We start from the raw sequence: 15,401 nt of genomic DNA on the forward strand, positions 1-15,401 counted from the left end.
TATCACAAAAGCAATTTTAAATGGAAAATGTAAAGGAAAATCTCACTTCAGCCGGCGGTTTTCCACCTTCGGAAACGCACTCGATATCCACAGGTTGGTCCTCTGTGGCGTCAATGAAAGCCCCTTGTACGATCCGAGGGGGATCTGGTGCGATCAACACCGTGAGCTGCGCGTAGCGAGATCGAATTGCCGGCTCGCCTGGAATATAAAGCTGATTGGATGCAACCGACGGATTATGGAATGTTGGAGTATTGGAAGCAAATGTTTGGTGTAAGAATTCCCAATAAGTTTACTCCGCGTTATTTTATTAAATGAGATTATTTATTTATTAACATGATTGTTATATTCAATTTTACTTTGGTAAATTAATTTGGTAGTTAATTGTGTTTGTGTAATTCAAATATAAAAATAAAAAAATTAAGTAATGTAGAATTTAGGTAACTATGAATATATATTGCAAAATTATTTTACTATCAAATACATGTTAACACAAAATTACGTACCAAAGACATATAAATATATAGACGAGGCATATTAAATAATATTTTTACCGGTACTCTCTCTGGAAGGTATATATCAGTTGTCAATTTTAGTGCCACCACGTATATTGACATGTAATAAAACATTTTACAAAACAAAATACAAACATTTTACATTATTTAATGACATCTATTGACAATAAATTGAAACACATGGTCTTGAGGATTTATCAATAGATAGCGTTAGCTATGTTTATGTGAAAAATGTTTCAAGTGAAGTCTTAACTATGCCGTCTATATATATTTGAATCTCTTTGCCTACTCCTACGGGATCAAACTTACCGTTCAGTCCTGAACTAACTTGACACTGATATTTGCCGTCGTCATCCAGAGTCACGTCTCTGATGTCTAGAGAATAGTCACCTGCAACCAAATGAGCATATTAAATGATCGTAAATTGTTTTCATTTACTTCTTAATACATAATAATTTATACTATTATAATAAAGCGTAAACACACACTTCTTTGTGGCGTAAGATGTCAGGAATTACAGAATATTTTTGTATATGTCTTTCTTTAATAAAAAAGCCCTACACTTACTTCACGCTTTAGGCTATATATTTTCACGCTATTAAACTTAAGGGGTAAATAAATTGGATTAAAAACCCCAATGTGCGAAAGAGACCATATGCTGCTGCCAACATCAAGGAAGCAAGATTGCCATAGTAAGGTCATTTGTATTTTGACATTTGCAATTGAGAATTTTATAAATGTAAACAAGAAAAAAGTTTTTATAATTCCATGCGGATGAAGCCGCACGGGAACAGCTAGTATAATAATAATAAAGATTCTGTATTTTATAATCATTATTTACAAGATCACTACCGCTTTAGTAGGAAATCCTGTGCTTAAGGAGCTAATGCCTTCCCTTTCAGGTACATTTAACAACAAAAAGAAACTAAAGTATCGAAGCTATATAAATTACAGAAAAAAATAAACTTACTGTTAATTAGTAACTATAAATTAATCTTACTAATCTTACTATCTTACTCTTACTAATATTATAAATGCGAAAGTTTAGATGGATGGATGGATGTTTGTTAGAGTTTGTAGCCTAAACGGCTGAACGGGTCTCAATGAAATTTGGTACAGACAGTAGAGGATAGTCTGGAAAAACACATAGGCTATTAACTTTTGTGTTTTTGAACTCCACGCGGACGGAGTCGCGGGCGAAAGCTAGTTGTTAATAATTACTTGTTAACCGTCTCTCATGTGTGCTGGTGTGTATATGAGTGAATGTGTGTGCGTGTGTGTGTATGTGAGATTGAGGGTGTAAGTGTATGAATGTGTGTTAATGAATGTACATACATACATATCATTACATACGTAATTAATAAAACAAGAGTGTAGTTTTTATTTCACTAGCGATACGAATCTTTGTCTATGCCCTCTGGTGGCAGAAATATACATTACATTTTCAATTAGAATTCGGGAAAGCGGTCGAATTATTTATTCGCGATGATGTTATACGTGACTCGAATGTCTACAGCGTCATAAGACTGAAAGAGACCGTGTTATTAGTTCGAAAATTCACCAAATTACCCATTATATTGATTCGTTAGATCTTGGGGGTGGTTTGTACTCCTTAATTTCACAGATAAAAAAGACTGTAATAAAATAAAATTGACAATTGTAAACTCACCGCTGTAAAAACAATGAATACATTTCAACGACCTTGGGAATATTTCAGTTTCAATGCGTCAAGCAATCATCATATCCGAAGCGAACGGAGCAATGAACTTTCAATAGGCAAAAGCTCGCAGAAGCTCTAATAATACATTTCGCAAAGCTCGTTGCGTTAAAGATACCTTGATTATTAACGTTTTGGGAATTCAAGATTAATTTGTACTGTTACCTTTGAATTTTATTACTCAATAGAGAATAGAATAATTATTTATTTAATTGCTAACATATTTCATGTCATATCTAGTTAAATATATTGCTTTAAATACCGCTCTCAGTATAATTACATCGTACTAAAAAAAGTACACTCAGCTCCACAAATATGTATACAATTACTAAATTTTAGGAATTGTAATCACGTCTTTGGTTATAAAAATATGTCGTATTGTATCCATGAATAGATAGATTATAGATCATAGAAACGTTTTATTGACGAATATATTTAATAAAAAATTTGAAACCAAAGTACCAACTATAATTTTTTTTAATTTTGCAGCCGACTGTACACTAAAAACTATCAGACTTTTTAGGCTAAAGGGATGTTTCAGCTATTTATTTTGAGTTTCTAGTACTAAATCTAAAAACGTATTAGAGCTATACACGGACTGATTAAAGTTAAATATATTGGGCAATCAGTTGACGTCCATACACAGGCCAAAGTTTGCAGTCCGCTAAAAATGTCGTAAGATTGCGTACAATTCGTGTGTGGTTGCCTTTATTCATCCTAGTAACGACTAGTAAAACAGGTGCGTAACCGTGATATACAAAATTAAAAATAAAACACACGTAACATGGTTTACCTAAATTTTTTTCATTACTCTGTACTTGTACGTTGTGCCAAAAATCTCGTTTTAAAACATGAACAGAGGGGTTATCACGAAAATTCGTGAAAACATTTCCGTAACGTTATCGACAAAATTTGTATGAGATTCGTCGGTTTTTATTTTTCGCTCAGTATTAAATTTATCGATGACGATAAGAATATACTCTCACGAATATTCGTGATAAGCCTTCAGAGAGCTTAATAAAATGCATTAACAAATCTCATAGACATTTTTTCAATAGCGGTACGAAAACTTTCTCGCAACTATTACGTAACTTTTCGTGATAGACCCGTGGTTACAGTCTATTTGTTTACATTCTCTCACGGCCAATGTAATGATATTTATAAATGTTAATGATTAATTTAAAACACAGTTCATTCAACTGTTTAATATAACGAATCAATTCCACTGGCCGCGTGATGAATAAAAATAAATACAGTTATAAATATTAAATTTTTTATCGGTTGTAAAATAAAAACACTTAGTGGAAATGGCATAAATCTTTCAAATACATCTCTCATCTTCATATTTATACATCAACGCGTATTCATTTTATTCCAACGCCTGAATTAAGTAAATATACGTCAATCTTTGTATGGCCGCCATATGCTTTTTTTCGTTAATCTTACCATTCAATACGAAAGTTTAGATGGATGATTACTAGCTAGCTTCAGAACAGTTCAACGGGTCCCTAAGTAAACTGGTACAGACGACATACATCTTCCTTTTGTTGTTTTTTTAATTCCGCGCGAACTAAGTTGCTGGCAAAAACTAATCTATGTTAAGATTATAAAGAGGTGAAATTTTGTATTTTTATATGTATTGGAATAACTCTTAAACTACTGCACCGATTTCAATAATTTTTAGACAGTTAAAAAGCTATCTTATCACTTTATTTCTTTAATTCCTCGCGAACGAAGTTGCGAGCAACAGTTAGTTTTGAATATAATTTTGTAACAAAGTAAATAGATTATAAATTCTAAAGGTAACTTATGTTATGTGTCGTGTGTTGTGTGCTGATAATTTGAGAAAGTGTTAAAATCTTCAATTTTATGACATCTGTGCAGCGCCCCTATCGGTTGTTAAATGCACTAACTACTACAAAATCTACTATCGATGACGTAATGGATATATTATTTATAGTTTGTCTAATAAGATAGATTATTTTGATAAATGACGGCAAATGAATGATGACAAATGATGAAAAGAAACAAGGCAAATGATGAAGGCAAATGTCATACTTAATAGACAGGTATCGTAGTGACGAACAAACACACATAGCGAACAATTTTGAACTATCGATATTCGGTTAAAATAATTATCAAACTCAACTAAAAATATTATTTTCTTATTCATTAATTTGGAGGACTATTCTAGTATTGATTATAGTGTAGAGAATTTAGCGATGACAGAAATAATAGGGAAATCTAATTTGATTACGTACGGCTGTAGTAGTAATAAACATTTATTTACTCTCATATTTGTTATGGTCATTATTAATATGAGAAAACAGTGTTTTTTTTATTTCATAAGTTATAACTACAAATCTATCGAATCCAACTTCTATAAGAATAAAAATCGAAAATCGATAAGATTCATGACTGATTTCACACAACCCATCCCTACTAAATTTGAAATAAATTGTCAAACTAATCTAAATTATTTAGACACACTATAATAAGACTATAGTGCATTTAATATTTCGTGTATCAAGGTTTTATCTCATAATAGATATTAACCATTTACTTATTGACTTAAAATATATTTACCTTCTTCGTCGCTTCCTATCATGGAGTACCTCTCGTAGCCGCTTAAATTGCGCTGTGTGCCCAAACCAAAGTCATCCTTCGTCCATTGCAGTGTGCCGATTTTGTTCTCCACTCGGCAAGGTAAAGTCACCCTCGACCCGACTATCGCGCTCTGTTCAAATGTTAAATAAACTTAATTAATATAATTAATAACTCGAACGAAGTTTTGTCTAGAAATTTCGAGAACCAATAGTAAAAGAGATAACAATTTTATTGCGTATAATAGTGTGGAAATACAATTTCTTACGTCATAATATATTTCCATACTAGGATTCTTAAATAATAGGTTAGGTATCACAATTGAATGTTTCTTCTGTTTCGAAGTCTTAACGCTACGTGTATATTGACTTCTAGACTCGAATGTTAGGTCTTACTATAAAACAGCTTTGCAAATAAACTTTTGCTTAAACATATATCAACCATTTTATACGATAGATATAGCTCTCAGCACGGATTTTTTTATTAAATCATGGTTTATGAGACATTACATATAGACTTGCGAAATCCGATTTACTCGTAAAGCTAGAATAAGATGACATTTTTGTATTGAAATAACTTAAAAACTACTAGGCCGATTTTAAATATTCTTTCACCATTGAAAAGCTACGTTATTAATGAGTAACATTGGCTATGTTTTTTATTTCATGCAGACGAAGTCGCGATCAAGAGCTAGTTAATAAATGTTGCGAAACTCGTAACCACATAATATCAATCAAGCGATCAAAGTGTTAAAACACACGTTAAAGCGTCTAAGTATTGTTAGGGTAATACAGTTAATGTATATTTTTTTAATTGAAATATTTTTTTTAATTATTCAACGGTATTTTGTACTGTTTATTCAAATTAAGCCACATTAACACTTGTTGTAACAAATTACGTTTTTTTTACTTGTCTCTGAATAAAATATTAATTAACAAATTTTGTAAAAACAAATTCCGTTTGTATTTTTTAAAGAGAACCAGATTTTGAATAATTAATTAACAATATTTTATAACTAATAGGCTTAAAAAAATATGTCATATATTTTCCTTTATTGAATTTTCTATTAAAACAGAAACATGTTTAATTCATTTGTAATTTGAATAGGTTTTTATTTATGTTTTCATTTTCGATACCATCAGGATGATAAACCGGAACGTTAGGTAGTACGCCTATGGAAATCAACTAATTTATTATTCAAATTAAAACAGTAGGCTTTCCAAGTCATAAGATTTTGTCGAAAACATTAACATTAATAAACTGTGTAAAATTCACCCGGTGACCATAAAGGCGGGAACATACCAGAAAATGTTGAAAATTCCTATGATTTTTTTTTAATATTTGTAACAGAGTAAGTATTATAAAGTAATTTAAACTATATTATTAATATATTATTAACTATAAATATTATGCTCATTATTAAAAACTTTAAATAACATTCCCTAAGAAATTATTGAAATATTTAAGATACTAAATACATTTTATACACTAATTTTATATGCTTTTATTAATAAGAACATTAATTGGTAATAATATTAGTGTGGATGATCCCAAGATCTTGCGGAAGATCAGCGCTGGTGCTTCAGTTAGGAGCATTCAGCATTTATAGCGGAGCGAGGACCCAATCCAGTCAGCATTGCAATGCTAATTTTAAATATCTCTTTTTTTTCATTTCATTATTTACGTTTCTCATTATTCTGTGTTTAATTACTTTTTTTTTATTTATAATTGTAGTGTTGACAAGGATTAAACATTATTTTATTTTATTTATAATTAAAATATTCGCCGTTTCTTATAACTTGGGCCATACGTCACAACAGTTTGATAGGACCAACGGCAAGGCCGTTAACTTTTATTTACAACATGGAAATCTAATGCGATATGCTGAATTATGCTCGTACGTATCAAGATCGCACTAATCTTGATTATAAATATTCATAAGAATATTAGAAGCTTGTTTAACACGTTACTATTACGATATTTAAACGCCATGTTATAATCTTATTTGACAAATTGGAGAACACACTGAATATGAAAATTTAAACCATGGCTAAGGTGAAGTGTTCACCAATTTAACTTCGGATCTCCTGGTCCAGTACCACGACCACACAGAATACAGGCCTGAAGTGAGAGGAATTCAACGTTTCGTCTGACAAGTGTGCTTTGCTAAAGGTATAATGTTAGTCGTCTTCTCTGTCCACCATATGTACAAAAAAGGATGAGAAAGGAAAGTAGATTTGGCGAGGGATGGGACGCATAAGTAGGAGAGCCTCTTTCTGTGCGTCTTTCTTGGTTAAAGTTAGGCAATGTATCTGCATAAGCGGATATTTAGGGTTATTAGTCACATCCCTATTTTGCTAACAATCATTTCCTTCAAGTAAATATAGAACTTGGCATTTGAATTTAAACCGCAGGAAGAAGTATTTCGAGTTTCGAGAACATATGTCTAGAAATGAATTTAAAATATCATAACAAAAGTACAAACCTGATCTTGTGGTTCCATTGCGAAACGTTGTTCTTGGTAAGCATTAACACAGACAAAAAGGGCGGCGAGAGACAGTAACAAAATCCCGGCATCCGGTCGACGCCATTGCTGTTTCCGGCGCGAACCCGCTTTAACGGACGTTCTATTTTCGAGTTTCGAATCATCCCTGCGCGCACGCACTATATACATTCCATTTAGAAATCGTTTGAATTTCGCCGCCATCTCGGCTTATATTTTTGTCTCATGTTGTACTGAAGATTTGTTTTGTCTCATTTGTCGAGTTTGATTTTAGGACATCTGGAACAAAAGAAATATGATTACTGTCTGAAGCTGAAATTAGAAATTCTACATTACTTAGACTTCTACATCACGAGCTGATAGTGGCGGATAGCTTAAAAATGACGTCACTGTAAGATAAGGGAACAAGATCTGATATATCCATAACATATTTTAAACGTTAGATTGTTATAAATTTACAATTTGGTGGGACTTGCCCTTAGTATAACGGTAATTTTAATGTCAAAATACTCATACACTTATTTCTATCGTATTTACGAACCTGGATAAAAATTATGACATTTTTGTAGATTTCTTTCGGCAATGAATTCCTAAGGTAAAAATCGTACTAAAACACAAGATTAATGCGAATTGGATGGTTTTTACTAAGTACCCCCCAAAACGTCATAATAGATTTCGATGAAAATTGACAGATACGTAGAACATAGACTAAAAGAACACATAGACTAAATACTAAGTTTTTTTTTTACTTCGCGCCGATGAAGTGTCAGGTAAAAGTTAATCAACACAACTATTGTGTGTCTAAATAAGATAGATTAGTTTAATGACGTATATGAAGTATCGAATTCAATTTGTATGAAGGCAAATGCCATACTAAATAGACAGGTATGGTAGTGACGAAACAAACACACATAGCGAACAGTTTTAAACTATCGATATTCGGTTTGAATAATTATCGAACTCAACTAAAATTATTATTTTCTTATTCACTATTTTAGTGGACAATTCTAATATTGATTACAGTGTAGAGAATTTAGCGATGACAGAAATAATACCAAAATCGATTTCGATCACATACGGCTGTAGTAGTAATAAAATTTATTTACTCTCATTATTTGTTATGGTCATTATTAGTTTGAGAAAACAGTGTTTTTTTTTTCATTTCATAAGTTATAACTATACATCTATCGATTGCAACTTCTATAAGAATAAAAATCGATAAGATTCATGACTGATTTCACACAACCCATCCCTACTAAATTTGAAATTAATTGTCGAACTAGTCTAAAGTATTTAGACAAACTATAAACACTATTTAAAATTAAACAAATATTAGTTTTTTTTTTTAATATATGAGGATGCCTGTTCATTTACTACTTCCGATACTACCGTTTGTTTCAAACACCCTTTATTTTCAAAGCATTTCATCTTGTTAACTTGATATTATTAGCTTCATAATTTACCACAGAAGGATGCGTCAATGATCACCGGATGACGTTTGTAAGAGCAATCAGTGGCATACGATTAACTTCTGAAGATTATTTTTAAACACTTTATGACTTAGGGGGAAAGTGTCGCATGTCAACGAGGTCAACGTTGACTGGAGAATCTTACTATTATAAATGCGAAAGTTTAGATGGATGTTTGTTAGACTTAGCATAAACGGCTTAACAGATTGCGATGAAATTTGGTATAGATATAGAGGATAGTCTGGAAGAACACATAGGCTACTCTCTTTTGTTTTTTCATTCTACGCTAGTTATCAAATAAATCAACAACTGCAGGTGGTCCTCAATAACCAAACGATTGAAATATTTTATAATATAAATATGTTGAAGCTTAAATTATTCATGAAATTGTACTCTATGATAATTAACTGGTTGGTCTGGTTTATTAAAGTAATAAGGACTTAACTCTACGGGATATATATTTAATTTTTTAGCATACTTTGTAACTTATTATTCCTAATTTAAAGGCTCCCCGCCCCTCAGTGGGAACGTATGTCTGGGGATAACATTGACACCTACTATGATGTTTTTTTTTTATGATTTAAGTTGGCAAACGAGCAAGCGGCCACCTGAATCCACCGATATGGCAAGCGACCGCTGCCCATAGACATCCGCAATTGCAGATGCGTTGCCTACCCTTAATTGCCGGATGAGGAGACGCAAATAAAGAGGAAATTTCTCCTTCACATGCGTCTCCACTGTCAAATACGCTTTTCCTTCAAATCCTTTCCTCTCAAGTAAAGGGTGGAAAAGGAAAGGGACTAAAATTAGGCCTCCGGCTCTGGTGATGACATTGCCACCTTCTACTATGATGTGTTTGCCGTATTCGAACACTAGATAGTTAATCAGTACCTCTAACTTTTAAATTATTACGGCATCTGGATTATGCTACAGTAAATATACATACAATTGCTAGTATAAAATGCAAACGAGAACGTTATTAGCATAATTCACACAAAGCCGGTTTATAGCGCCCCCTGCTGTTTAATTCAATGTTTAGCGACAATTATCCAACGGTTATTTCAACATAACTGTTACAAAATAAACATCTTAATTATGTTTGGACGTGTATTGCTGTTTTTTAAAGAATTTTTCAACTATTTACCTTCTGAATTACAGCAATTTTTTAATAATTTTTTATTAATAAAAAGCGCTACACTTATGTCACACTTTAGGATATATATTTTCACGACATTAAACTTGGGGGGTAAATATTTTGCATAAAAACCCTAATGTGGGAAAGAGACCATAAGTTGCTTTCAACATCAAGAAAGCAAGATTGCTAAGGTTTGTTGTCTTCTCATTTTGACTTATGCTATTGATAATTTGACAAATGTAAACAAAAAAATAAAATTTCCATAATTTGACGCGGATAAAGTCGCACGGAAACAGCTAGTACATGATAAAAAAACTAAGTTCAGGAGGAACATAAGTCATTGAATAGCTATTAAAGGTGTTGCTTAGTGTAGATTTAGTTATAAATATCAATATTAAAGATTTTAAACTGCGTTTTTTAATCTGGCGATCGGATATTATTTTGTAGCATAAAACGTACTAGAGTAATTAGGGTTACAATTTATAAACAATAACATTATCTTCCAAATATGTCGTTTTTAAATGTAAAATAATTCACTAGTAACGCACATGCTAAGTAGATAATACTAATGTGTCCCGCACATGCCTCGGCCATCTGGTGACAGTGTAATCTCGGTACATTGATATACAACCGCTGGAAGTGGCCTTACAAAATATGCGACAAAAAGTTTACTTTGATATCTTATAAATGAATGGTATTTATAAAATATTTAAAAGACTTATACCGTTCTCATTTTATATGTTTTTTTTTGTGACTGATTTGTCACTGTTTGCCTTGAAGAGGCATTTACAGATTCACCGGGCTTGAGGTGGCCCAGCGCGGATGGCGCTTAGCCTAAACCTCATTTTATTTGTTTCGTTATTTTAACCTTTATCTATCGCAGTCATCAATGATCAGTCAGAGAGACGCTTTTTGTGACGCTAAATGTAGTTTTATGTTATATAATAAATCACACTTAATGTTTAAGCGACTCTTCTCTCTATTTCTCTCTCTCTTGTATAAAACAAAAATGTTACAAGAATAAACCTTTTGTAAAATCGATTTACCACAAGTCACTTCTAGTTTTGTAAGCTCGGTGTTTTTACCTACCATATCGCGCATGTGGCCGGGACAAATATTATTTTAACGCCTACTTTTTTATAATTATGTGTACTTCGGTTAATTGTCGCGGTCTGCGGCCAAGATGGTTGCCAGTTCCCATGAATTGGTCGTTTGTTTTTTTACATTCATTGAAAAAATATATCCATCATTTTACTATGCCTTATGTTATTCTAAAATTTCATTCATAATGTTACTAGTCTTTGCTAATGTTATAAAGAGAAAAAAAATGTATTTTTGTATGTGTTGAAATAACTCAAAAACTACTGGGCGAATTTCAAAAATTCTTTCACCATTAAAAAGTTACGTTATCAATGAGTAATATAGGCTATTTTTTTATTATTTAAATTCACACAGGCGAAGTTGCGAGCAACAGCTATATTACAAATGCGCAAGTTTAGACAGATGGATGTTTGATAGAGTTTGTAGCCTAAACTCCTGAATGGATATCGATGAACTTTGGCAAAGATGTAGAACATAGTTTGGAAAAACATAGGCTAAAGACGGTCACCTCTGAACTGTCGCAACGTTGCTCTCCGGGACAGGCTGAGAACCAGCTCCGCATGGCTTAGGACATGCTGTCCACACTGAGCCTGCAGCCCATTGTTGTCGATTCAACTTTTTTTTTACTTAGCTCATAGGAAACTGTTTTTGTGACAACAGTAAGAATCTTTTTATTTTTATTTATTTTATTTAATTATTTTTATGAGATTTATTAAACTCAGTTATACAATTACATTTAAAGGCCCACACACACTGAGATATCACTCGTTACGCAACTCAATTACAATTGTGGCCATCATGTTTATTATTCGTGCCAGTGAAGTCCATTAAAGGATTGTTTTAATAACCTTTTTTAATTATTCGTGGGAGAGATAAGAAACTATTAATGATTAATGACTCGTGCGCCTATCAATTATAAAGCCACGCCCACGATTATACGCGCTAAACTTTTGCTCTCGAGTGTACTTAAAATGTCATTTTTTATTTTTAAATTACGTCATTAGTGAGTTGAAATACTGAGCGTTTATTACACAAAAAAGGTTAACTATAATTTTTTTAATGGCCATGTCACGGATCGAATGTGTAATCCGTCATCTTGTAATATGACTGGAATTATCAGAAACTATCGAATTATCAACGGAAAGAGTCACTTTCTTATTAATAGTACTAGCTGTTGCTCGTGTCTTCGTCCGCGCGGAAACATTTTTTTTAATAAATATAACTAATCTATGTTACTCTGCGATAATGTAGCTATTTAACGGTGAAAGAATGTTTAAAATCAGCCAAGTAGTTTTTTAATTTCAAAACAGACAAAAATACAAATCTTTCCTCTTTATAATATTAGTATAATTGTATATTTGTGTGAATAAAAAAAACAATTTTTACAAACCCATTGTGACTAATAAATGTTTCCCCTAAAATTATAAAAAAAACCCTGTTCACACTTACAAAAACAACAGGGAGTTTTTTGGCAGTAAATTTGTAAAAAACTGTAGGTGGTCGTCACTAGTCGACTTGAGGGCCAATTTTCATTGCCGTAATTATTTTTAAAGGCGCCCCTAATATTTATTCATGAAATTATACAATGAAAGAATTTCGGATTTGTTTCTGTATTTTATTGTAAAAGTAATTGTTTTTTTGCTTTGCGTTTCTACTACAAACATTTATACGAGAGCCAGTTCTTATTTCTGCTTTTTTATAGAAAGTAAGGACGAAAAGAATTTCGAAACAGAAAAAATCACGTGTATTAAACATTTGGTATAATATAACTATCAATTTAATTTATGATTTTTTATTTGTTTACTATAGTTAAATTAACTTATGTAGATAGTTTCAGTGTTTTATAGCGTATAGCAAACCATTTCATATACTAAAGAACGTCCAAACATCGTTATAAAACTGTTCATTTTCTAGACACGCGGATCCGGTAAATGCATTTGTTGTTCACGATTCACAATCCATCATTGTCGGTCCGGTCCAGCGCTGAGCAAAGAGTGGCGTTGCAACAAACAACCATACAGAGATTATTTCAGTCTCTATATAGAGATTTAAAAGCAAATTATTACAACTCTCTTAGGTCGGAACACAAGAGTTTTTGTGCCGGAGGCCTAATTTTAGTCTCTTTTCCTTTCCACCATTTTCTTAAGAGGAAAGGATGGGAAGGAAAAGTGGATTTGATTGTGGAGGATTGACATAGGAAGGGGAAATGTCCTCTTTACGTGCTTTCCCTCCTCCATCAATTAAGGGTAGGCAACGCATCTGCAATTGCGGATGTTTATGGGCAGCGGTCGCTTTCCATTTCGGTGGATTCAGGTGGCCGCTTGCTCGTTTGCCACCTTATATTACAAAAAAAACACCGATTGGCAATTGTTTCGCAGACCCTTCAACTGTTTAGTTGCACAGAGTATAGTAGTGTGCGCACCATATAAGCTCATAGGAATCAAAGCGAGACTAAACAGTTGTTTGATAGTTTAGTTTCAAGCGTTTGCATGCTCTTTGTCTTCAAAATTATTGTATCATTGCATTTTATAGCATAGCGCGTTCCGTACACACGACTATAATCTTTTTAATGAATCGTGTACGAAAAGCCTTATAACATAACAGTCTTTTATAACCTAAACACAATTAAAACAAGCACCCGTAAGTTATAAAACAAACTTCTCGACACATAAAAATTAATTCCTGACCGAGTGAATTAAATTTTAGGAAACATACAATAAAGTACCTTATTGCGTCATCACTTTATATTAATTATTAATTTTAAATGGAACGATACAATTTGTATAGAACGCCCACGCAATATTTCTAACACACGACACCGATTGCGTGTGGTCCCATTAAAAATATCAAATGTCACTACGCAACGCCCCCGTGGCTTATTGCGAGCGATTACGGTTTAACATTGGAGAGTTGTTCAGATGAGACCTTAATGAACGAAACTTTAATTTAAAACTATTATTACTCTGTTCTGTCGAGGAACGACATTAATAAGAGATAGAATTGTGGAAGTAAGGAAATGGTAGATGTAATAATACACATCAAATTTTCATTGATCAAAAATGTACAATTGTTTAGAGAGGGCTGTTGTGCGATTGTCGATTGTTTCGCAGCCAATTCATCTGTTTAGTTGCACAACTAAAAATAAGGTAGTGTGATCCATATTATCTCATAGGAATCAATGGGACTAAACAATTGAGAAGGGGGCAAACGAGCGGCGAGAACACAGGGGTGGTAAACGACGCTCGTGGACATCCGCAACTACAGAGGAACTACAGATGCGTTGCCGGCCTTTGAGGAAATTGTAGGTTCGCTTATTGAAGGACTTCTTGTTTGCGCATCGTCTTAGTTTAGTTGTCGAAGTATTACAACACAAATTAGTGAGCGATAGAACATTGTAGAGTCGTTAAGATTTAAAATGACTAGCAAATACAAAATTTAGAAACTTCCCTTAGAGCGTGCGACACCTGAAACTAATCTATCGCACAACTGTTTAGTCCCACTTTGATTCACAACTAAAAACACTACGCGATTTTTAGTTGTGCAACTAAACAATTGAATTGGCTGGGAAATAATTAACAATCGCACAACCGTCGTGTGATAGTGTAGTCAATAGTGTACGCATACCCTTATGCTTTAAAAGTCGAGTGAATAAGACTAGTTTTACGTGCGTATTGACTTTCAACCGCATCACAACGTGAGATTGCGGTGGAATACAACGCGTGGGCAAAAACATGATATTACGGAATGCAACGCATCAACCCACTATCACTTACGTCTGTTTATTGGAACTACATACTTTTGGATAAGCTTAATGTATAGAAAAATCATAGACGTGATGTTTTTGTGTATTGTCTGACCGCTACTACCGCCCTGGGCGAGATTTATATGGCTTTTTGCAGACCTGTGGCGCCCTATTCCGTCTTACGCCCATGGCGTTACTGTAAGGCAGTCACTAATAAGAATTTAGAAAAGGTTACATGTTACTTTTGTTTTAAAAATAATTGTAATGTTTATACTTTTAATTTTAAATCAATCCAGGTGGTAAAGTGGAAGTGTTTGTTAATGTATTTGTAATCTATTTCAGTACAAATACACTATCTGTGGAACCCTCGAAAGTTCAACGTTCGTACACATTTAGAAGGGAATGAGAGACAAAAGTAAAACAAACTGGGAACGGCGGGGTCCTATTCTGAGATCGTGTGAGATATGTCTAATGACTACAGATATGTTAAAAGGAATATCATTAGTGGAACGTATCTATAGTATTTCTATTGCTATGATTCTTAGCAATCTACTAAAATATTAAGTTAATTATAGGTTACTGCATAAGTATATAGTCACTTAAGTATAAGGGACCGTT

At 32.9% G+C, this 15,401-nt stretch overlaps 1 protein-coding gene across 3 annotated transcripts in view; it reads right to left on the minus strand.

The window, feature by feature from the left end:
* LOC106108776 (irregular chiasm C-roughest protein-like) overlaps positions 1 to 15,401 on the minus strand; it is a 72,791-nt gene that overhangs the window by 20,128 nt on the left and 37,262 nt on the right. For all 3 annotated transcript variants that reach the window (XM_013290038.1, XM_013290037.1, XM_013290039.1), the window contains exons 2-5: positions 7,319 to 7,615; positions 4,816 to 4,966; positions 822 to 902; positions 47 to 198 (exon numbers count right to left, since the gene is read on the minus strand). In XM_013290038.1, coding sequence (XP_013145492.1) covers positions 47 to 198; positions 822 to 902; positions 4,816 to 4,966; positions 7,319 to 7,540 — 606 coding nt within the window. In that variant the 5' untranslated portion in view covers positions 7,541 to 7,615. The remainder of the gene's footprint in view (positions 1 to 46; positions 199 to 821; positions 903 to 4,815; positions 4,967 to 7,318; positions 7,616 to 15,401) is intronic.

Source organism: Papilio polytes, unplaced genomic scaffold, assembly GCF_000836215.1.
Source record: "Papilio polytes unplaced genomic scaffold, Ppol_1.0 DF821400.1, whole genome shotgun sequence".
Classification (NCBI taxonomy): Eukaryota; Metazoa; Arthropoda; class Insecta; order Lepidoptera; family Papilionidae; genus Papilio; species Papilio polytes.